The following is a 24,090-nucleotide window of genomic DNA, read 5'->3' as shown; positions in this document are numbered from 1 at the left end:
CTGGAAGTAGGGTACACCTTTTAGAAGGACAGCACCGAACTTGGCTTGTGGGGGCCAGCTGGGACACAGGTGTGCCTTCCCAGATTGATCCTGATCTGCTGCACGTGATGTGCAGAAAAGCACCTGCCATCTATCCTTCTGTTGTCAAATAGTTGAAATGCTCAGTAATTTCAGCCCTGCTTTTTTCATGCTGTTCACAGCCCTTAAGCCAGAATATGCAAGTGAGTAATTTTATTCTTTGAGATAATATTTAGAGCCTCTATCTACTGCTCTGGCCTGTGGCTGGAGCAAGGAGGCAGTCTTGTCTGACATTTGCAGACCTCAGTGGTTAAGAAAAGACGAGCAGTTCATAGTTTTGAAAATGTGGGTTGGAGTAATTCTTGCAAAATAAATCTGGACCCTGAAGCTACTTTGAGGGGAATGAAGATGTGAATTAACAGAAGCAGCATTCTTTTTTTTTTCCAGAAGATTAAAAGAAAAAGAATAAAACAAGAGCCATAACATATTTGGTATTAACTTGATACGTAAAAATTAAAGAGAAATATAATCCTACTTTTGTTTTAAGGTCTTTTTTAAACTTTATGTTGTGAGATTTGTGTTTAACAGGTTATTTCTAATCTGTATCTTGTTTAGGGGTGATTATTATATTTTGAACTTAAATGTTTCTGACTTACTAAACAATGAATTGGCACGTACCCTCAAGGAATGATACCACTGAATGGTGCTTTTTTCCTTGGAATTTTTTTTTTCAAAACTTATTTGTTGATTTTTTAAGATGTCTCATAGAGAACAGGTGATGTGGAAGCTAAAAAGCCAAATGAAGTTGGCAAAAAACAGTCTTTGGAATGCGACACGTCACTTTTCTGTATACTTACAACATTTAAGTCAAAGATCAAATTTTAAAACAATCATTTAACACTGATGCAGTACCTGCCAAGAATAGCTTCTTGTTCTTTCTGATTTAATTTTTTAGGGTCTGGAATGTCAGATACAATCATTCTCATGATCAGCTGATCCTTACAGGAAGCAGTGATAGCAGAGTTATCTTGTCTAATATGGTATCAATTTCTTCTGAACCATTTGGGCATATGGTAGATGACGATGAACTAAGTGACCAAGAGGACCAGCATCAAGAAGAGAAGTATGAAGTTTCCTGAGTTTTATGCAGATGCTTATAATTTGTCTTTTCGTTGTAATGGTTAACGTGCTGGTTTTTTGCTGACTAGGATTTTTGTATACAGGCCTTTCAGGTAAGTAGTTTTAATTCCTACTTCATTCTTCTTTACTCAGTCACGGGTGGAATATGCTCTTTAAATCTGATTGGCACAGCCAGTGTATGTTCACTGGTGGGAAGGGGTTGGTGATGCTGAGGACCAGTCCTAAAGTCCACTGGATCAGTGAAAAGATGCACTTTAAGGGACCACTGGATCAAGTCAAGCACATACAATAATCTGTGTTAAGTGAGAGTTGAAAATCTGCTTTTTGCATTTTCTGTGTATGTATCAGAACCTTCAGGAGATATTATCTCCTAAGGTGAGCTTCTGCACAGGCACAACAAAGGAAGTATAAACACATTGATTTTTGTAAATTTTGCTCTTAATGTTGCTGACTGCTCTAGAAACCAATAACTCATCAGACCTCTACTTCAAGCAGAACAGAGGTTTGGTTTGACATTTTTAGAGAATAATCCATGTTACTGCAAGCATTTGTAAACACCATCCACTTGAATGTGTGAGGAATCATGTATTTTGCAGGTGAATTTTGGAGGGATGAGGTTTTTAGTAAAGAGTTAACTGAAATGCCAAAATAGTAATTTTTGATCCTCCATTATTGTCTGCTTTCAACTTTTTCATTGTGCAGTATATGATGCTTGTTTTCACCTCTGTACTTCTTTATGAATATACGTAGGTATATAGCGAGTTCTGTAGATCTAGCGTGGACTGAAGATTTCCAGTTTTGCGAGTAGCTTAGATGGCGATCTTCAGCAACTTCTTGCTTTACAAAGTGAAGATAGTGAGATTGAAACTCATGTAAAATATTTCTGAGACCAACAGGTTTCGGTCTATATTTTTCTAGTCTTTGCAACTACGAAAATCCATATTCTGCATGTTTGCACTGAGCAATTGTTTGGTTACTTCTGTTAATTTAATATGCAAAGCGTTTGCAGTGAAATTGGCAGATGATTACCTCCTGAACTATCTTTTTAAATGAAGACTAGTCAGATCTCCCAGTTAGTCAGCTGTGTTTGCTAGATATTTCAGTTAAAATTGTGAATAAAGTTTAGGTTATTTTTCTATTTGCATTTTGAAGGTTGCTCTTCCACCTTTATTTCATTAATAAAGTTGTAGTTTTGCTGCAAATAGTTTTGACATTTTGGCTTTATATAACAAACTTGAAAACCATTTTTTAAATATTCAATAAGGAATCTATTCCATATATAGAAATGTTAATTTTAAACTTACAAGATGTCTTTAGAAGCAATATGTAATGTAAGTGCCTGGAAAATCAAGGTGCATCAAATTAATTACCTAGAAAGTTGCTCACATCAACAGTACATAATTACTTTCTAGAACGTATCTGGACTACAGCATATTACATATGATGTACCTTTTAATTCCTTACCTTTGGCTGAGGATTTCAATCTATTCTGTTCTGGATGGAAGATAAATAGCATTAATGGAACTAAGAGACCATTTTTTATGTATATATGGTGGGAATGTAGTAATATAAATAACATCAAAAGTAAATAGTGTTCTTGCAGATGTTGTATAGTATGTTATCTGGATTTCTGTTGATTGTAGACTGTTCACGTTGCCTCATTAAAACACAAATGATTGTAGAATAGGAATTTTTGAAACCAAGAATATGTAAAGTAATACAACAAATATAGCACGTCTTTCCCTTTGGCTATGGGATGAATGTAAACCACATCATGAATGACTTGTATAGTAATGATGTAGAGCCCTTACCTGTTCCCAGAGGCTACGAGAGTATTAGTAGTGCACTTGCCTTTTAAATGCATATTTTTCAGCTACTAAACAGTTTTCTATAAAACCTGGGAAAGCACATTAGCTTTTATAACATTTGCTTGGTACTGTGAAAGTCTTGTTTTGGTCTGTTTTTTTTTTTCACCCACCTTGTTATGAATCAAGCTGGAAGGATGTTTGCAAGGTGCTCACCAGCCTTGAACTGTTGCCAGATGAATGTCTGTTTAGTTCTGAGTGCACTAATGAAGCAGGGCATAACAGCTGTTGGGAATACCTCTTGCCAGTCAACCCGTAGTGCCAAATATTTAGGCTTTAGTGCCTGTTTCCCTCCTCAAGACCTCTTTGAAGGGTTTGTTGCACCATCCCATGGGTACTGTCTCTTCTGTAAAAACACAGCGTTTTATTGTATGGTTTGGTGGGGTGTGGCAGGGTGTGTATGTGGTTTTGGGTTTTTTGCTTGGGTATGTTCTAGACTTTCAAGAAGGTGTTGTATTCTTATGGGCTTCATTTTTATCCTTTTCTGGAGTACGTCTGGTTTGCTTTTAAATAGCACAAAAATCTTGAAAAAGAAAATGTCTTTTTTGGGTGTATCTTGACATATACCAGGAAGAACAGGTGTCTGTACAACTAGTATCTCCAGCCAGTCACCTTCAGACTGAGTGACCAAATCTCTCTCAAAAGTTGGAAGTATCAAGTGGAAAGAAGTAGAAGGCTCTTTTTGTCATGGGCTACATATTTTTCATGTTCTGAATAAAATAACTTGTAAAAATACTCCTTGGATTAAATATAAAAATGAAGAGTACCAGTTATATCTTCAAAGCTGTTGTTTTTTTTTTTTCTACTTAGAAAAGATGCCCATATTTTAAAAAAATTGACTTGTAATACTGAGATATTTAAGACTGGTGTTAATTGTTAATATATTTTGGAGCAAGCTTTCTAATTGTATTTCTTGGCTGGAGACAAAAGCAAGTAATGTGTTAGTTTAACCCTTCATGGTTCAACCATGTAGAACTATGCATGAGTCTACTCACTCATTTATTCTTGCCAGATTTTCTCTAGTAACTGCGTACTTTTTAAGGTTCACAGTGAAAAATATTTGGAGATAACTTTTTTTTAAAGAAAAGAGTACAGGTTCGCTGAGTAATGAAAAGACAACAAACTAAAAGTTGATGTATTCTGTTCTTACTAAGGAATTATTCTTTGAGGTTTCTTCTTTTAGTGTTTGTCCATGTATGTGTTGATGTCTTGGGACTTCAAATGCTCCCATCTTGGAGACTAGAAGACGCTTGCATAAGCAGTATAACTAGGAACATTGCATGAGGATCTGTCTCTCGCCGCAAGCAACCTTCAGTTCCTCTTAACTGCTGATTCATATCAGAGTAACTACTTTGTTGTCTCTTCCCTACTTTTTAACTGCTGCTGTTATTTCTCTCATCAATCATAAAAATGTAAGAGCAGCCTCCCTGTATCATATCAAAGGTCTCCCTAGCCTGTATCATGTCTCTGATAGTGGCCAAGAGGAAAGATTATAAAACCAGGAAAAGGAGATGATACTTCCTCTGGGTATGCTTCTAGCCCCTGAATGTTTACAGTTCAGGGACCTTTACTGCCTTCTGAATCATCTTTGGAGGCTTCTGATTCTTTCCTTTAGGATTTTCTTGTGCTATCAGCCATGTTCTTGAGTTTATCTCTTCTCACTAACTGTGTTTTCATTTGTTCCAAAACATGTTAGCTGTGCACACACTGCCTTTGTGAAATATGTCTAGGAGAAATATGCCAACTGCATTTGTTTTCTTGCACTGAATGAGGAAAGGCTTCAGTGCTTTCTGTCTGCAAAGCCCAAAGCCTCTGTTGAAAGTAGGTAGTCTAAAAAGAGGATCGAGCTGTCTGCAGAGAGGAGATATAAGGATGTGGCCAGAGAAGAGCTATGGTGTGTTCTGGTCAAGTTCCTAGTCTGGATAATCTAATGCACAATTCAAATATGAAAAAAAAAAAAATCAGCTGAGAAATGAAATGCTGTATTCTTAGCTTAATTTCTAACACCTTGATACAGATGTTGAAAAAAGTCTGCAAAATAAATGAAAGCAGAAAAGATGAGTATTTGGGGTCCATTTATCTTTCATCAGCAAAACAAAGCTGGCGTGCCTGAAGAACATAGAGAGTGCTATATTCATGTTTCTGATGGCTCACTTTGGAAAAAAATGTTGAAAACATGCGATCATTCCACATCTATGGATGCAACTGATTAAGGCAGGCTTCTCCTTGGCCTGCTTTCCCCGCCCCCCTTTAAAAGTCTTTGCACTCTGGTATTGTAAAGACTTCCTCCCTGCAACACTGAACTTGCCTTAATTCCAAAGCTCCTGAAGGTGTCTGTCGGTTCCCTTTTAGATATCTGCAGAGCACTGAGAACAGTCTTCCTGCAAAGGGGGGAGGTGACTCTCTTTATATCCTTTCTTCATTCTTTGGTCATCCAAAATTGTTACATTAGTCTGTGAATCTATATTTGGTTGCATTAAACTAGTCTGACAGTCATTCTACTTTGCTATTTCTAACACTACTAGGTTCTTGCAGTTTGCTGTGACCATCTTTACTCACCAATCAGGATTCCTTTTCTTTAGTTAGTGCAATGTATTTATTTGCCTTATAGATCTGCGTTTTAAACTCTTTAAGTCTGTTTGGTATGAGAAGACAATTAGTTATCTTAGGAGCACCAATAGCATGGTACACGCTGCATGTACAGCTGTGTTTCTATTCTTCATGACTTCTATGGCCAGAACTTTGTCGTGACAAGGCTCAAATGATAATGGAGGACTTGCTTTTTAAGAGAAAAAGCCTCTTCTGTATCCATACCAATGAAAGAATTTAGGTGGTCAATAGCATTTTGAGCTTATACATCAGTCCTGAAAATGAAGCCATCCTTAAACTTTAGTTTTGCAGAATAAGCTACCAGCTCGCTTAGCTCTCTTTGGAATTTACAGGCTTAAGATGTCTGCTGTTTTCTCACTGGAAGAACTGATTACTAAGGTCAGTATTCTGCCTTCTCCCTTGTGCTACATCTTTTGACGATATGTTTGAAGCTTATTCTTATCTTCTTACTGATGAAGTTGGTACCAGAAATTCACATTAGGAAATAGATTTTTTTAATGTTTTTCCTCAAGTCTTGTGTTTCCATCTTTTTACCATAGATGTTAGTCACGTTTCCTTTGATACAAACAGAACAGATCTAACACAACTACTTCTCACCATTTTGCGTTTAAAGCTGAGATATAAAGAATTAGTCTCCCCAGTACAGAGTGTCTCATTCTCAATTGTGTGAAATTTTAAGTGAGATTTTAGGTGTAGGAACATCATCAGGAATCGGAATGGACCAGAAAGAAAATGGTGGGTGGTCTCTCTATAGAAAGAGATTTCCTTCAAAATCCCATCTAAAGGAGGTGGTGGTTTTTGCTTTTTGTGATAGAAATGTGGTTTGGAGCCTTTTGAATAGTAAATCATATGGTTTCATGATAATGCATATGAACTGTGTGATCTGATGTAACACCATTGTATATATCTCCGTTATTCAGGAGGGTGAATTGTCAGCATTGATACTTTAAAAAGTATTTGCCAAACATTCATGATAAAGCAGGCTTTCAGGGTGTTTTCACACAGCTGCCAGTAGTGTTAGTTTTGATACTTTGCTTGTGGTATTTGTCTTGGAGAAATCTAGAAAACATATGATTATGCTATGGAATCAACCAAGAGACTCAGTTAATTAAACAGCTTAAATAGTTTCTGTTTTGGGGAACAGTGGTACTCAGGACTTTGTTGGATGAGTAAGAAGCTGGACCAAATCTGGTGCAGCAGCACTTTCAAATTCCTAGACTTTTTTGCTGTAGAAACATATGGAGGTTTTGTACCATTTCTTTCTTTAACCCTTATCATATATACCCTCCTTTACTTTGCACATTAGGACAGCAATGAAACCTCTTATATTAAAATACGATTTCCTGTTCTTGAAGATGGCATTTTCTTGTAGAAACAGTTTAGATGGCTGGGTTTTGAGTTTAAATAAAAAAACGCTTACAGTAGTACAAATGGACAATTATTACATATAAAAATTCTGTTCCAGTATAACCATCCTTGAATTCTCTTTTCCTTAAGAGAGTGAAAAAGTGTTGTCTAAGCTTAGTAAAAGCAAAACCTTAGAGTTGCTGAATTTTCTCCTGCAGTTAAAGGGAATGGGCATCCACAGGGCTTATTCTGGAATCCAGTTGTGTATTGGAATGAAGCTGGGTTAATGAGCATTGATAGTGTACAACTGTGGGTTGGCTGGCATAGATAAGGTGCAGTTGTGGCTGGTTCTGGTAAGGGGTTGAGAGCCAATGAAGGGAGAGCAGCCAAGGAAGAAACAAGAGAAGAGAGAACACGTGCCCTGGATGAGGTGAGAGTAGGATAAGGCAGCAGAGGGACTGGCATGAAGAGTGTGGTGGTATGAGATGGTAGAAGACATTGTTGCAACTTGATAGTTCGGAGAGGGCTGTGACACAGTTGCATGCTTTTCAGGATTTGCTTTTGGATGCTTCAGTACATGTTTTTGCTCTATTGAATCACATCTATTTCATAGCAATCTTTAGATTAAAGAGGATTTAATTTTTACAGTGATAAGGAATTAATGATTTTTGGTGACTCTGAAATATGTATTTTATTGATAGTGTTGGACTTGGCAGTGTTGGGTTAATGGCTGGACTCCATGATCTTAAAGGTCTTTTTCCAACCAAAATGAGTCTATGATTCTATGACAAAACAGAATCGCAAGTACTACAAACTTAAGTGGTTCTTAGCATGAGAAGTAATTGGAAATAACAGCTCTCTACATGAAAGCAATTATCCATGGCTTAACAGGCTTCTCTCTCAAGTCTGTAACACAATTAACCTCAAAGTTATCTAGTAAAATGAAAGCTTTTCTCCTTCCGTAGGAGAGGCTGGTGGGGGTTGTGCTATGTGAATAAGACTACAAAGAGAAAGCAGTCCAGTTTCAGCTTTTTGTGGCACAGGTCTTAAATTTATGCAGAATGTAGGTAGAGATTACACATTTCTTACTGTAAGTTCTTGGTGATGTAACCGTTGGCCTTGTCAGTTGATGCCATGCAAGAACATATATATATGGAGAGAAAAAGGTATCAGTCTGGCCAGGAAAAGTCGTCAAAATAGTACAGGAAAATGAGAAACTACAAGAACTTCTTAAGGGATAAGGAGATTCAGGATAAGGAAGAAAATGGCTTACTAAGCTTGCCAGACGTGATTACCAAGTATGCTTATCAAATATAGTCTAGTCAGACTGCTCTGCCAAGGGCTGAATAGGCTGAGGGCCTATGTATGTGGTGCATTAAACTAGCTATAGCACAGCAGCTACATTTTTACGCTCATAACCTGCAGCTTTTACATAAAAACAGAAATATCTGTGTTTTGGCAACAACATGAATGATACATATTAAAGTAGCATAGAAGATAGCTACTTCATATCAGTCTGCAGAGGGTACTCTTCCTGTTTCTGAACTTCTCTAACTGGAAAGAAATTTAAGGTCCTGAACTCTCATTCCTCTTCAAAACCTGCCAAAGATCTGCTGATTATCCCAGTATCCAGTCCACTTCAAATGCTCTCCTCTTCTGTGCCTGGTGTTATGCATCTGACTTAAGAAGGCAAATAACCTGGGCATTGTCACCAGGAATTGCTAAACCATGAAATGGAAAGCTTCTGAGATAAGGACAAAGCACATGAAAGTATAGTGGTAGTCTTTTAATCATTGCTGCATTATGAATAAAATATTAGAAAAAAATATATTCATCAGTGCTATGACATGTTAGGCTCTGAAGTTGCCTACTGTATGTTAAGGATAAATAAAATCGTAGCAACTGGTAAAAACAAGGATAATGAAAATAGACAAAACCATCATTAAGATAAATACAAGTTTTTATGTGTTCAACTAGTACATATTGTGACCAAAATAATTTTTTTATAGACTTTGTTTATATGTATATATATTTAAAATATATTGGATAAATAAATGTCAGTGTCATAGCTGTTGTCTGGTAACTTCTTGCATTAACCAAATTCTATTTAATATTTGGGAGTTAGGAGAGTCTGAGCTGATTATTTAATAAATAATGTGGAAAAGCTGTGTAAAATCTCATTGAGATTAAATAGTCTGTTGTGTGACTTAGAAGCTGAATGATTCTAAGTATCCTAGATTGATATAGATTCAAAAATATTATCCTTTGCCTATTCTTGGGTTACAAAAAGAAAGCACACCAATAGGCAAAAATGCAGGCAAATCTGAGATGTTTTCTTGGAAATCTCTTAGCATGGGGTAAGGTGGTCGGTCTCCAAGAGATTCCTGTTATGAGGGGAAAACCCCACCACAAACAGTCTTCCTCTTTCTGTTTCTTTAAGTATTTTAAGTATTTTGAACAGTACATGAAATAAATTCTTCTTTCTGTTCCACTAGCTGAATCCTTCTGGGCTCATTAACTATTACATAATTTAAAGGCTAATCTGTTTTCATTCATAGTGTTTGCAAAAGATGCTCACGGACAGGTTATTTTGGGTCTTCTATATTGTTCCTGAGACACAGGTCATTCTGAGATAGTATAAAGAGGTAGATACTATACAAGATAATCAGGATGGAAAAGAACTAAGTGATCACTTCCATAAGGATTTTCTCAGGTTCTCAGTAACTGTCTATGCAATTCTTATGTACAAGTAGTCTTATACATAATATTATCTTAAAAACACTGAAAACTGAACTCATGTAGCCTGAAGAACCACATGGAATAACATGCTTTCTTTTTCTGGGAAGGCACAGAATTACTTTCATACCCACGAAGAAATTCAGTGTAAGGACAATAATAAATAACAGTTAAAATTGTAGTTATAAATGGAAATGTCAAACAGAAGTTCATCTACAGGCTTCTTTACTGAAAAGTCATTCCCCTATGACTTCTGTAAATAAAATGAGATGATCTCTGTTATTTAAATGCAACACTGAAACCACCCTGAGCATACAGAAAATAGTATAATCCAGAAGCTTGTTTGTCCTTGTTTATCCAACCTTTGGTTAACTGAGATTCCTGGTTAACTGAAAAGTCGGTCGTGTCCCCTGACAGCCATGTGCACCGTGCATTACTCCCCTGCTTACCCGGAGAGACATCTGAAACCTTCAGAATAATGGAGTTGTGGGTAAGTGGGTGAGCACTGCGTGAAGCACATTGCTGTCTGGGGACATGACCAACTTTCACTTAACCAGGCACGTCAGTTAACAGGAAGTTAGAAAAACACATTGCAGGAGATGAAGTGTCTGTGTATGTGTGTGTTTATTAGCTCTCTGCTGTTAGATGGTTTATATCAAAGTACATATTCAGGAGAACTGCAAAACAAGCCTACTCTTTGCAATTAACCAGGGGATGCTCATTGTTTGTGCTGTGACCTTTTTTTGTTAGTTGACCTTAAATGTAGTATAAGTAAATGATAAAAGTCCTTGAAACTAAATATTTGAAGCTATTCTGCACTCTCAGACTGCTTTTGGTTTATTAATTAAATTCAATTGGATTTTAATTGCGATGCTAGATTTATAGCTGGTTAGGCTGGCTAGGTGGAGCTGAGGTAGCCTGCGATTCAAATACGATACCATGTACGCTTTGCAACTGTAGAGATGTGTGCTTTCAGAGAACCAGTTGTAAAGGGCAAAAACGGCCAATAACAACACTTCATTTCTGTAGTAGCAGCATCCATTTAAATGATTGAGAGGCAATCACAACCCTCTTCGGCTTTGCTTTCTGTTAGGAGGGTTGCAGCGGTGATACAAGGCTGTTTCTGGGAGGCAGGGGGATGCTTCTGAAAGGCTGACCGATTCCTGTCAGACAGAGGTGATCCTCTGTGGGTAAAGGAGCTCTAAGGTCATCCTCTGAAAACTCACCTACCCTGTAGCTACAGAATAATGTGCTGTGCTGTTGCTCTGAGAGGAGGGACTGGCTCCATAAGTGGAGGGAAGAAGGGCTGTTCTTAGCTAGCAGAACGCAATCAATGAATGAGTCTTGGATGGTTTGGACTTCAGAGAATTGCCTGTATCCGTTCTTACATATTTGCAATGCAAAAAAGAATCTGCCTGTCTCTCATGATCTAGGTAACCAGGAGCTTGGGTGCTGCAGTGGGAGGTGAGGTACACAATAATAGATGAGAATCCAATGTTGCTATATCTCTAGCAACGGGAGATAAAAAGCATTCAGAGTGGTGCCTCCATCTCCCCTCCATTACCCTGGAGGGAACAAGTCCAGGATGGCAGCACAGGAGAGGCTCTGATGTGAAGGACTGCAACTTCTTAACTCTTTAATAAGATTATATATAAATTTTAAGAATTCAGTTCAAAACAAAGGGGGAAAGGAAGGGATAGAGCATGGTGAGAGAAAATATGTTGATAAACATATGTGTTTAAGTGCATTTAGATCATACTCTTTAGTTTAACTTGCTTTAAACAGAGAGAGAAAGGTACTTAGCGTAGGTTCTGAGAGACTTGGAAATGCACTGAAGTTGAGAATAAGAGGTACTTTGTCCCTGCAAATGGGGTCTTTAACATTGACTTGACTCTGCTGTGTTATCTAAACCATAGGTACATGCAGACATCTGGTATAAAATATTTCCTTAGAGCCTACTACTGCATTCTAAAACTTTAAATGGGAGGCTGCGTATGTAGATGTTAGTGACACTTAATATTGCCTTTTAAAATCAACCGTGTTCACAGATCCTTACAATTTTCTTTTTTTTTTCTTTTTTTCAACTTTAGGATTAAAGAGCCCCTTCAGGACAGTGTAATAGCTACCTATGAAGAACATGAAGATAGCGTATATGCAGTTGAATGGTCCTCAGCAGACCCATGGCTATTTGCCTCTTTAAGTTATGATGGGAGACTTGTTATTAACAGGGTTCCCAGAGCTCTTAAATATCACATACTCTTATAATTTGTTTGGATTATGGTGGAGTTGTTATCTTGATGTATGCAGCTGGTAGGTATTGTTTAGGGGTTTGATTTTTTTTCAGGATCTATTTTTATTAAGTATAAATGTTAAAATTTTGTTGAGAATATCTGTAGTAATATAGACAATTTAGATTTGTCTTTTGTATTTGCCTTGGAAACGTGTGATGCATTTTCTGAAGGCTGTGCTAGTTAGGTGATTTCCTTTTTTTTTTTTTGAGGGGCTAATCACTGAACTATAAAGTTTTGGAGATACTGGGTACTTCCCATACTATTGCTTTATTACTTCAGTTTTATGCTAATACAGTGAATTACAGGGGTGTTATTGTGCTGATATAAAACTTGGACAAAGTAAGGTGCATGTAGCAGAAGTGATTTATTCATTTACAAGAATATTTTATCTATCAGATATAAGCAGCTGCCTGCTCTTAGATAGGGCCACTTTCTGCTGTTCTGGTCATTTTTCAATGTTTATAAATATAGCTGGGAATGGTCTTAAAAGGCTTTCTTAATTAAGTCTAATATTTTAAATACTTTTTCTCCCATTTTGCATATCCTAAGAAGAAATGTTAATTGTGAAGGTGAAGCCTTCAAAATACAGTTTTCATTTAAGCCTTATGGTAGTATCAACCAAGTACCATCCTGTAATTTGCAAACTAAATGCAATTTTGAGGTATGTGTTGTTATTGGAAACAATATTAGTCTTTACTGAAATCTCTTATATACTCATGTAATGTATTATCCCATGTTTCTAGAACGTAGTTGTGCTGTAATATATTTTGAGGGACTCTGGAGCTATGCCATTGTTAATCTGCAAGATCTCTTTAATATTTGTAAGTAGTCTCTTTCTTATCCTTTTGGCTCTGTGCCATTCTGCAGTACGCTGACATGATGCAGCAGGCTTTCAACTAAGCACAAAATATCCTTTGCTGTATCCTATTCCTTCCAATATCTGACCTAGGTATTGGTGACTGTCTTGTTACAAATGCTGAGAAGAGGCAGATGCTGCCCTGCAGGAGAATGCACAGAAAACTTGCGATGTAGATGGAAGGCATGGTGAAATGTGCCTCTGTATACTGACACTCCCCTTCCTTTTGCATTAAGATGAAAATTCTGCTGCTTGTTCTTTGTGTACTCAGAGTAACTGCAGCCATAATTATTCCCTGTTGCCTTTTCATCACTATTAGATTTCCCATAAACTTCAGAAGCTGGGTATGTGCAACAGTGTTGGTTGTGGTAGAATTGTGTAAGACCGCTCTGAAGAAATGGCAACAAACGGATGGAAAGATCAATACCAGCCTCTTCCCGCGATTCCTTCCGTTGCTATGGCAACTGTTGCTGTTAGTGTTGAGGGACAGCCTGCTGCTCACCTCTGTTTGTCCTTACCCACTCTTGGATCGAAACATGTCCAAATGTGATTTGTTGTGTATATACAGCTGCTTCTGTGAGATCAGGCTTTGAGAGCATGACTGACTGCTATAGGCCAAAACATCCAGAAAAGATGAAATTTGAATTCTATTTCTGGCTTTCTTAACGAGCATGTTTGGAAGAATTGATAGGAGTGAAGTAATACAATTAAATCATCTGTACTATTGTTTGTTTTGCGATGCTGCCTGTCTGCTCCAGAATGAATGCTTCATTGGAAATTCTGATCATCTGATATTTTGCGTTAAGATTTTGAAGTTGTGCTATTTCAAATTGTCTCAATCTGTAATAAGGCACAAGTTATTCATCTGTATAGTGTAAGAAAAATTATATTTCCAAATCAGTAGTGCTTCAGTTGTCTGAATATCAAAATCCTTGGTTGGGCTACAGCTTATACATGGAGCTTTCAGTCTTCAGACACAAAACCTTGTTGGGTTCCTACCCCACTCCCAAACAAAAGCAAAAGCAAAACAAACAAACAAACAAAAAAAACCAACCCAGACAACCCTGCAGTATATCTTTAGTATGCAGAAGAGCACTTTAAAAAACTTTATTCATATTAGCAATAAAGGTCTAATGAAATGTTATTGTCTGTTAATGTATATGGCTTGCAGTGTGAAGGTGATGGGAAATTACACAACTCTGTGGGATTTGATTTGGTTTTTAATGTGTAATAAATGCAGGACAGATTTCAGACTAATTTTTATGTGGCTGTATGTCCTTTAATATTGTAAACTTGTAGAAGCTGAAAGGGTCTATAAGCAAATAATATCAGAAAATGTTTTGTTTTAGTTCTGTTAAATCTTTGTATCACTCAATAGGGAAGAACAGAGAGGATGAACACTGGGAAGGAAGGCAATAGCAGGTCAAATCTGAATGAAACGCATTACAGCAGAATCCAGAGAGCAGGAAGGGCCAAGTTTTAATCATTTTCAGCTGTCTGTAAAGGAGGATCTGCGCTATATGTACAGCACTGGCAGCGATATGGAAATGACCTTCAGAAAGGGAAGGCTTTTAACAAGGTTTCATCCCAGGCTCTTAGAGAAAGCAGGCTGCTGTAGGATAAGAGGAAGGGTTCGAAGATGGCTAAATAACTGATTAAAAGATAGGAAATAGGAAGCAGGAATAAATCATCACATTTCATGGCAAAAAGAAATTACCAATGAGGTCTGCAAGGATCTGTGCCTAGGCCTGTGCTTCACAGTATACTCATGACCTTTTTGGAAAAAGGGCTGCATAGAAATACGGCAAAGTTTGCAGACACTGTTAAGAGTAGTAAGCTGACTGAAGAATTATGGAAGGGCCTTGTCACATGCTGTAGCTGGATTATAACATGGTAGATGAAATTCAGTGCAGAAACTGTGAAGTAATGGATATGGGAGAAAACAGTCATTTTATTTAACTACTGGGGACCTCCGGTGTATGTCTTACTACTTGGAAGTAAGATCTTAGGATTTTCATAGGTCTTTAAAAGAGTCAGCTGAACAGAGGTTAAGTTTTTAATTAAAATAATGAGAATTACTAGAAAGCAAATAGAGAAGAAAATAAAGCAATGTTAATCCATTAAATAATACATATTCATAAGTCTGTGGTGTATGTGTATCTTGAATACTGTGTGTAGTTCTGGTTTCTTCCATCTCAAACCTAGTGTAGTAAAACAGGGAAAGATTTTAGAGCAGGATGACAGGAATGATGAGTAGCATGCAACACCTGTATGAGGATAAATAGGCTGAAAGGCAGATGGTTGAGACGGGATGATAAAAGTCTGTAAAATCACAAGAGGTGGAGGGAGAGAAGGAATAGGGACTGACTGTTCACTGTTTTTCCTGATACAAGAACTAGATGTTATTAAATGGAATCTGCATGTGGTGGCTCAAAGCGAGGTGGTATCCACAGGTGTGAAGGTGAGCTATGGCACTCCTCTTTAACAATCCCTTCCCACAATAAAAAAAAAACAAACAAACAAAGAACCAAAAAAATAATCTCATTAATGTTAAAGTTTATATGGCTTGAAACTAACTGAACCAGTATTTGAAAGCTGGATCCATTAAAGGTTGCTAAATGTAAAGGCAGCATCTCCGGCTTAGAAAATCCTCTTGAATCATGAATTGCTGAACACTGCAAAGAGTACTGGCAAAAAATCCCTGTGTGTTGGTCCAGTCTTTACTTACCTCCCTGGACATGTGCTATTTGCCAGTAAAGGTAGAAAATAGAAGCTAAAAATAATTTATTCTCTAAAGCTTTGTCTCTAGTGCTGAGACAGCATGTTGCTCCTGCGTGTTTCTCTCTCCCAACTGATTACTTTGGTTGTAAGTTGTGTTTTAGGAGATTTCAGAAAACGCTCATGTCTCAGACAAATTTCTTACAGGATCCCAGTATTATTTCTGGAAACTCTTCTTGTAAAACACTCCTTGGCAGGAAGGAAGACTGTGGAGGCAAGCAGTACAGCAATGAGTCCATCACTGCTGTGGAAATTCAAATCATGGTCTAACTTCTCACAGCACTTGGGTTGTTTCACTGTCTCATAGAGAATGCTGTTTATGGAGATGCTTGTCAGCATTGGTAAGCAAGTAATTGTTGTATTTTCAAACAAACGCCTCATAAATGTTGGTTTGTTTTTTTTTCTTTGCAGACTGTGTTCAGGTAAGAAGCTTTAATAGGTTTTGGATTTGAAAGAGTTGAGTTATGGTATTCCTTGAAAATGTCAGATTGTCAATGTTGCAATTTAAAAATTTGTCTTATTCCATATTTGGTGCTGCAAATCTTTTCTTTATCACAATGTAATATGTGTGTCTGGTATGGAATTACGAAAATGCTTGAGATGTGGTATTTTGATTTCACAGAAAGTGAGTTATTGAAGGAGAAAGGAATTTATAATATTTTTAAAAAGATTTTGAGCACGATCTAGATGAAACTGACCGAAGTTTATAGAAGTCCTGGCCATTTAATGTGAAGCTTGATGCAACAATCTGTTTCAGTTGAACCAGAAATAGTGCTAACATCAAATTAAAAAAGAAACCAAAGCAAAAACCAGCCAAAACAAAACAAAACACCACCACCCAAACAACAAAAAAACCCCACCACTGAACACCAAAAAGCAAAACCTCTCAGTACTGATCTGGACTTTGCCTGTGGTGTTAGCGCTAAAATTAGCCTGACCTGTACTGAGGCCCGTGCAGTTAATGAGCTGCTTGTCAACGTTAGAATTAATGAAGAACATGTATTGGATGGCATGAGTAGACTTGAAGCTTGCTCTAGACCAATTCTCTTTACATCGTACCTTTTCGTTTCATAAAGGTGAGTGGAAATAAGAAGCAATATGAGTGGCAAGATGATGATAAATTAGTGGAAATAAGAAGCCGTATGATCTGGATTATGCTCAACACTAAAATTAGTTGAAAACAGTGCTTTGTAAAGAATTAAGCTGCTTGACCATTGTACTTCCCAACTGACAACAGAAGGCATTAGTTCTATATTTGCCTCATCATTTGGAATTCACAAATCTTACAACCTGCTACCTCTTGTAGTATTGAAGGCTGAAATTCTGCAGCTTAAAGATGGCCTTCAATAGTATCATCTCACTATAGTCTGACATGGTAAAACACCATGAGGTAGATACGCCTTTGACATAAATGAAGCAGTGAGAACTAGGTAACGATAATTGTTAAGTTCAGTGTTTGGATACAAGTTGATAGTGCTATAGAACTGTCATTTGGATTCACAGAGGATGTTGAGGGTTTTTTTGCTTTTTCTAGGGGATATGGGGGAAGTGCTTAACACTCTGTTGTGGTAGCCTGATTTGCAGGCTGCAGAAAGCCTGTGATTTCTGGAATAGCAAGTGAAATGACTGAGAGAAAAGTGCAAATCAGTTTTTAGAGAAGCCTGGCCCTCCCATAAAGGTAGCTGCTGGGTGTGAAGCTGTGGATACCCTCCAGAACAATTTTCACATTGCTCTTGCTTGTTCTACCTGCCACTTTGGGCAGTGAGGAGCTAGTGAAGTGAGAAGAAAATGACACACAGAGATTTGGAGAAAAAGACAAAGGAAGAGAAAAGGTAAAAGGAAGACTGACAAATACAGAGTGAAAAGTGAATTGAAAAAGACAAGATCAGGGAAAGATCAGTTTGGAAAACAGAAACAGGAAAGACAGAAGAAATTGGCAGTAAATGAAGAGAAAGATACAGGGGTAAGGAGTAAAAAAAGAAAAGGATATTTGTTTGCTTGTTTTGGCTATGATGGAAGAATTTTAAGGACCTTTACTATGTTACTCTACCTGTGTTAACTGATTTAAATGCTAGAGAATTATCATTTTATATTGCAGCATTTTAGTTCTGATACTGGAGGTGGTTCATGTGGGATAGTTGCTGCCAGGTTCTTGTTGATCCATGAGTTATTAGTCCAGACTTGTAGGTTTTAAGGGGTTAGGATTTTTAGCTAGTCATTTTTCTTTTCAGAGGTCAGGTTGTAACTGCATGTGTGAGCAATTGCAGTCCGTTTCAGTGCGAAGTTAGGTTGGGCAAGCAACCCAAGGGAGCAGTATCCTGAGAGGCAGGAGGAAAACTTCAGGCGGGCTGTTTCTTGAGTCACACTAGTTAGATCTGTAAAAGCATCTGTTTATGACAGACGCTGTTTATCCCTCTGTTTATAATTTCAGGGGAGTGTTCTCGTGACAACAACTCAAGATACTAGATATGATTAATAAAGTATCTGAAGCGCATCCTCCCTTCCACACTGACTTACCTTACAGCAAAAGAATTTTGAGCTGTTCTTGAGAAAATCATCCCCTATTTGATGCCACAGCTTTTGGTGCTACAGCAGCTCCAACTTCGTAAAGGGGTTTTTAGTGCTCCAGCACAGAGATAGCTTTGGGGAGAAAGAGATGGATGAGTCTTACTAAATCCAGGAGCCAAGCTCCCAGTGTGGAGATGCATGGCAAATATGTGGGTTGCTGTTGCCCTGGAGCTATAGCAACAGATGCCAAGCAGCTGGGCTGAGCAGGGAAGACCTCTAACGTACCTTCTCAGCAAATTGTCCATTTATTCTGATGCTGCCCCGAGTTCGGGATTTTGGCAGGAGGAACTATAGAAAAGCTTTTAAATGGAATGAATTTAGAAGAGTATGGGAAACCTTGGAAAACCCAAAGATACCACATACTAATCGGCAAGTCTAGATGAGCTGAATCCTGGGTGGTAATAGACTTGGCAGACAAATTCTCTGAACCACTGCCAGTTTCTAAAACTTTGCAGAGGACTGAGAAGACAAGACAGACTGGAAAATAGCAGAAATGGTATTGATATTTGAAGCTATTTGGAACAGCAGTGCACGGAGCTGGATAAGGAAATATGTTTCAGAGCAAGGAAATTTTAGCCAGACTATGAATGTTTTATTTGAAGGTTTTTTGTTGTAAACACCAGTCAAAATACTAGCAAATACCAGAAATGATGTGATAGTATACATGCAACGAAGTACGGATTATTTATTGTGTTGCACAGAATAGCCAGAATTGTAATCTGAATGTTTGTATTATTTCCTTTACACCTCGCTGTTTTCCAAAGTGGATGGGTGGAATGTAGTACATAATGGTAAATTTAACTTGTCTTCAAACACTCATGAAGACCCCCGACACACAGACACCCCCATTCCCTTAGTTTTTCATCATGGGAAAGAGTTTAGGTTAAAGAGCGTAATGAACCATCTTTTGACTCTATGTTTGGAAAGCAGGGGTTGGAGAGAGTACCTGGAACTTGATGTTGCAGAGATTGTGAAGAATGATCTATTTTCCAGCATGCAGTTTGTGGGGTGAAACACCCACAAGTACTTTTGGCTGTGTCTCAGTGTACACATATTGATATTTTTAGCAGAAGTTATCCCTCTAAAACTGCTTCCAAAAAAGGATTAGGCTACTCAGGATAATGATATACCAGCACGAACAGGTAAGTATCTTCTTAAAATTAGGAATGTTTCCTTATCATCAGGAGGGTGGCTATGTAACACATTTATTTGCAACTACAAAAGAGTTAGGCTTGGGTGCATACATGTCTGCTGATAGCAGCTAGTAGGTAGATGGAGCCATAGGTACTTTGGTACTTTTTTTCTGTAAGTCAGTCTGGGTAAAATGAGAGAGATCTGGTAGTTACATTATTATTGGAAAGTCTGTTAGGATGAAAGCTTCATCACAATGGGAGCTGTTTAATCCTTTGCAAAGTGAAGCCAGAGAGCTTCAACAACTGTTCTGACCATCCTGGCAGTTCTAAGTGACAGTTACTTGGATTCAGTTTCCTAGATGGACGTGGATTTCTGATCTGTGTTTTAATCATCTGTATTCAGTGTTAATACTGTTTGAATATCTTCAGTCTATTGTTTGAATGACAAATAAATGCTGTACTATTTTCTGTTGTAGTTCACAGCCACTTCCTGTAAGACAGCGGGAAAAGCGCTTTTGCTTTTTAAGTTTTCATGCTGCTGTATTGGGAGGTATTCTGATTTCTCTTCCTGTGTCCTATACCTCAAGGCTCAAATCACAACTCAAATTCTACAGGTTTTGAACTGGTCATTGCTGAGGGCTGAGAAGAGCTCCGGATGAAGGCTGAGCATGACTGACATGTTCATATTCATCAGAAAACAGAGTCAGCTGGAAAGAACGAGAGAGTAATTGTTGCAGTGCTCCCCTCCCTCGCTGCTTGTGCAGAAAGACATAGGCTGCGGGGAGGAAGCTACCTGAGGTTATTAAGATTAATACTGCTAGAAATTCCAATCAACTCGCACAAGGCTGCTCCTCAAGGCTGTCAGATGCCTACTGCCTTCTCTGATTCAGGCGGGGCCACATCAATTTCGAATTTCCCAACAGAGATTGCTGTGATTTATGAGTTTAGGAGGCTGATAAATGTGGTTAGTTGAAGTGTTCATGAAATAATTGAATCAGAATAATTCCAGTCAGCTGTGCTCAGTTTATTTTCTCTGATAACCATAGGAGGGTGCAGTTTTGGATTGGGAACTTCATCTCAAGGATTCCTACTGCAGGAAAGACATTGTGGAACTTTTGCTGCCAAGCCTGTATGACAGCCTCATGAGCTGACTTAAGACCCATCAGAACTGGAGAGTAAGTACTGTGAGCTCTTCTGGTATTGCCCGTGACAGAGGCTGAGTCAGTTCTGGTTTATGCATGGTGGGATGTCTGCTGGGAAGGATAATGAGACTTTTAGTGTTTGAATATCACTTTACCATTCAGTAGGGAGAGCATTGTTCTTTACACTTGTTTGTAGCAAATTATTTTCAGGTGACAAGTTTTATGAATGGTTTGCTTCTGGGTTTTGTGATATTTATTTTTTTTATTATTATTATTATTTTTTTTATTCCTGGAGTGGTGGTTAGCATCAGTTCTGTCCTTACAGTGAAGGGAGTGCCTGCACATCCCTGAAGAGTTTTATATGAAAACTTCAGAAATAGATTTTTCCCTACAAGTTTATCATTTGTCTGCTGTAACTTTCCCACATAGCTGAGAAAGGATTGACATTCTGGGTGGATTGTCCTAGAAAGAGTACTGAATGTAAAGGGCACTGTAAAACAGGAAGGTGAGCAGTTAGTGTTGTGATGGCTGGCTGAGGTCGGTAGAGAATGGGAAAGCCCAGCAAGTAGAGCTAGGGTGTTGCAGACAGGTATCTTCTTGTTGTCACGAACAAGATACTTATAGTAATCTGAGAGCTGCAAGCAGGGGAGGTATGTGGGAAAAGCCAGTGGCTTGCATCTCTCGCTGTGTTAGTCACTTTCAGGTATCTTTTGAAATGTGAAGGGAGACTCTGCAAGCAGGTTACAGGCAAAAATTTAACAGTCCACTGGGTCTAGCACTAGTGTATTCTCCATGTCTGGTAAGACACCCGAAGTGAACTTTGTTGGCCAGGAAGGCGTCAGTAAACTGTGGAAGGGTTGTCCTCCGTGCTGCTTGGAACAGAGTTGTAAAGTTGCCATCTTCCAGCTCTGTTTATCCCATTAGAATTTTATACCTTTGCATTTTGGTGTCTTTTCCCTCTTGAATCCTTGAGCTGCTAATGTTTTCTACTGCAAACAGTATTATCTCTGTCTGCAGTTTTATGTTTATCGTGTGTGGCTTTTCCCCATAGACTTTCATACAGCCTTTGCTCACAACTCATCAGCTTTCTCAAAAGTCGAAACCGTAGCTGGGCAGCGTGCCATTGATGACAAAGCGTTGCTGAGAGAGCAGCTTTCCCAAGAGTCCTAATCTGCGCAACATAAAAATGGGCAGGTTTATATTATGGTGAGTCAGCAATGTGGGCTGCCACTAGGGATAACACCCCAGATAGTTTGTATCAGTATGGGTATACCGACGGTCATATGACACGACCTGGCCTGCATATGAACTATTCTCTGGTCACCTGTGGCTGAAGAGCTATGGGATGATGGGTCCTTTCACCACGTGGTGGAGAACGGCCCTACGCTTGCACAGGAAGAAATACATCTCTCACTGAGCTGTTATTCTCAAAGTACCCTTGCCTTGGAACTCAAACATTTTAGGATTTATCATAAAGTTTATTTTATTTTATTTTTTATTCTGTCCATGATCTTCAGTTTGGAGGCTGTGTCAGAATATAGGGAATTGGTAGGATTTGTGGGTCAGACATTTTGACAGCATAGAAGGACTGGTGACCCTAATGTAAAGTGGTACATGCTTTAGAGCCCATTATGCCAATCTGTGTGGTGGGGTAGATCAGACTTAACTGTTTCAGACACATCGAGCACCTGGTGCACTCACTTTGTATTGAAAAATAAGTGATATTCTGAATAATGAAGTCCTGCTAAAATTTAGCTACCCAAGTTCGGTGACTTTTCTGTAACTATGTGTTAATTCCTGGAATGAATTCACAATGGCTCTTTTGTCTCTGGTGGTGGTTCTTTTTGTCTCAATATAGTTTGGTGCCATCCCTACCTCCTGTAACTTATTTCTGTAGATCATATAAATGCCAGTTTTATATAGCTTAAAGAATATCCTGTAGGGTGCACAATCTATTAGTGATGTGCTTAGTATTGTGGCAGCACTATTCTATCCTGGAGTATAGTAGAAGTAAGTTAACTCAAGAGAAAAACATTTTCTAAGGCTTCATTTACTTCCCTTTTTCACTGCTCAGCAGTTAGGAAGGCGCATCAGTGAATAACTCCTACCGAATCTCCTTGCTGAGGTCCCCTCGGCGTGAAGTGCGTGCTGTGTCAGAGAAGGATGGGGAGGACATTGTGCAAAATTTGCTGCTTAGTCAGGATGGTAGATATAAACCACAGAACATTTTCCAAATCAAATTTGGATTTGGGGCTTAGCACAAAATCAGGGCACAAAATAACTACATTCTGTGCAGAAAATGTTAATAGAAAAAGTCAGGATTACAGTAATGCGTTCTGTGTGGTCTTTGAGTAGAGAACAGCAAAAGGACATGTGGCAAGACTGTCTCACTTGTGGTTTTGCTTCTACTGCTGTGAAAAGCATTTTCAGTACTTGCATAATTTAGAGCATGACATTATGATTTTCAAAGCTTCAAATTGGAGTAAAGCATTTACATAATCTAATTAAGTCATGTAAATGTTTTATGATAATATTCAAGTAAGTGCAAAACTTGTTCTGCAGATGCATCCCATTCTTAGGTCATTGGGGAAATCCAATTTACACATGCAGATGTATGTTTCTAACCCTGCATGCTCTGGGAGGTCAACAGGGTACTCGCTGAATGCTCTGTTCTTAGTATAACCTCCAAAGCCTGCTTCGCAGGGCAGCATCTTTCCAAGAAGCTTAAAGGTAAGCTGGTACCAGAGGGAACAGCAAAGCAGATTTAAAAGGGTAGTTGCAACCTCTTATAATTTGAATGAAAGCGATGCTACTGCAGTATGTAATAAATTGCTTCCATTTCAGTGAACATTATAATAATCCCATGGTGACCCTTTTAGCAGCAGCCCTGCCACATGTAGTATCAGATCTCACAAAGCATGCATCAAACTTGGATAGGAAGCTACCAGGGGAAGCCCCACAAATCCTCCTGGTAACTGTTGGGTTTGTTTTTGCCTCTGGCTGCACTAACTCACAAAATATTGGAAGCACTTGGCCAGCATCCATGATGAGAGAATGCTGTCTTGTAGTGAGATTATTTAAATAATAATTTTTTATCAGCACATTCTCACTAAACTGTCTTCAACGGTAGTTCTTAGTGAACCCTGTCCTTGCTAGGCTATACTACTGCAAATAGGCAAGTGAATTGAATCCTAATTTTCCGAATGTAGCCAAGCTAATGCTAAGCTATAACTAATGAGGTTCTTTTAGAAAGTACAGCACTGCTTGCTAAAATGAATTCATGTAATTGGCAGAGGCAGGTTCTTCAAGACCCAAGTCCCTCTCTGTTTTAAAAAAGCTTGTTGCCATTGAGTTTTATCAGTGCCATACTGATTTGCTCTAACTGATGACAGCAATGCGTGTGTATACACTGCCAGGTTTTCTGTGCTTTCGCAGTAATTGTAATGATTAGGAAGCACGTGGACAATGTCTGTGCCGGGCTGTTGATGAAGCCTGTGGTGTGCTGTTAAAAGCATAGGACTGACCGCACGCGTGATGTTGACCTGGTTTGTGCATACACCGTGACTGTGGTGAGCCCAGCAGCTCTGATTTTTACCTGAAAATGTG

At 38.4% G+C, this 24,090-nt stretch overlaps 1 protein-coding gene across 19 annotated transcripts in view; it reads left to right on the top strand.

The window, feature by feature from the left end:
• EIPR1 (EARP complex and GARP complex interacting protein 1) overlaps window positions 1-24,090 on the top strand; it is a 137,995-nt gene that overhangs the window by 75,321 nt on the left and 38,584 nt on the right. For 12 of the 19 annotated variants that reach the window (XM_080387810.1, XM_080387807.1, XM_080387823.1 and 9 more), the window contains exons 8-9: window positions 974-1,141; window positions 11,807-24,090. The exon at window positions 11,807-24,090 is cut by the window's right edge. In XM_080387810.1, the coding sequence (XP_080243936.1) occupies window positions 974-1,141; window positions 11,807-11,981 (343 nt within the window). In that variant the 3' untranslated portion in view covers window positions 11,982-24,090. Of the gene's footprint in view, window positions 1-973; window positions 1,251-11,806 lie in introns of all 19 variants that reach the window. The other 7 variants (XM_080387814.1, XM_080387813.1, XM_080387812.1 and 4 more) reach the window with 5 other exon arrangements.

The sequence above is a fragment of the Falco punctatus genome (genome assembly GCF_963210335.1).
Source record: "Falco punctatus genome assembly, chromosome: 5".
Classification (NCBI taxonomy): domain Eukaryota; kingdom Metazoa; phylum Chordata; class Aves; order Falconiformes; family Falconidae; genus Falco; species Falco punctatus.
Note: the sequence above shows the minus strand (reverse complement) of the source record. Positions and strands in the feature narration are given on the sequence as shown.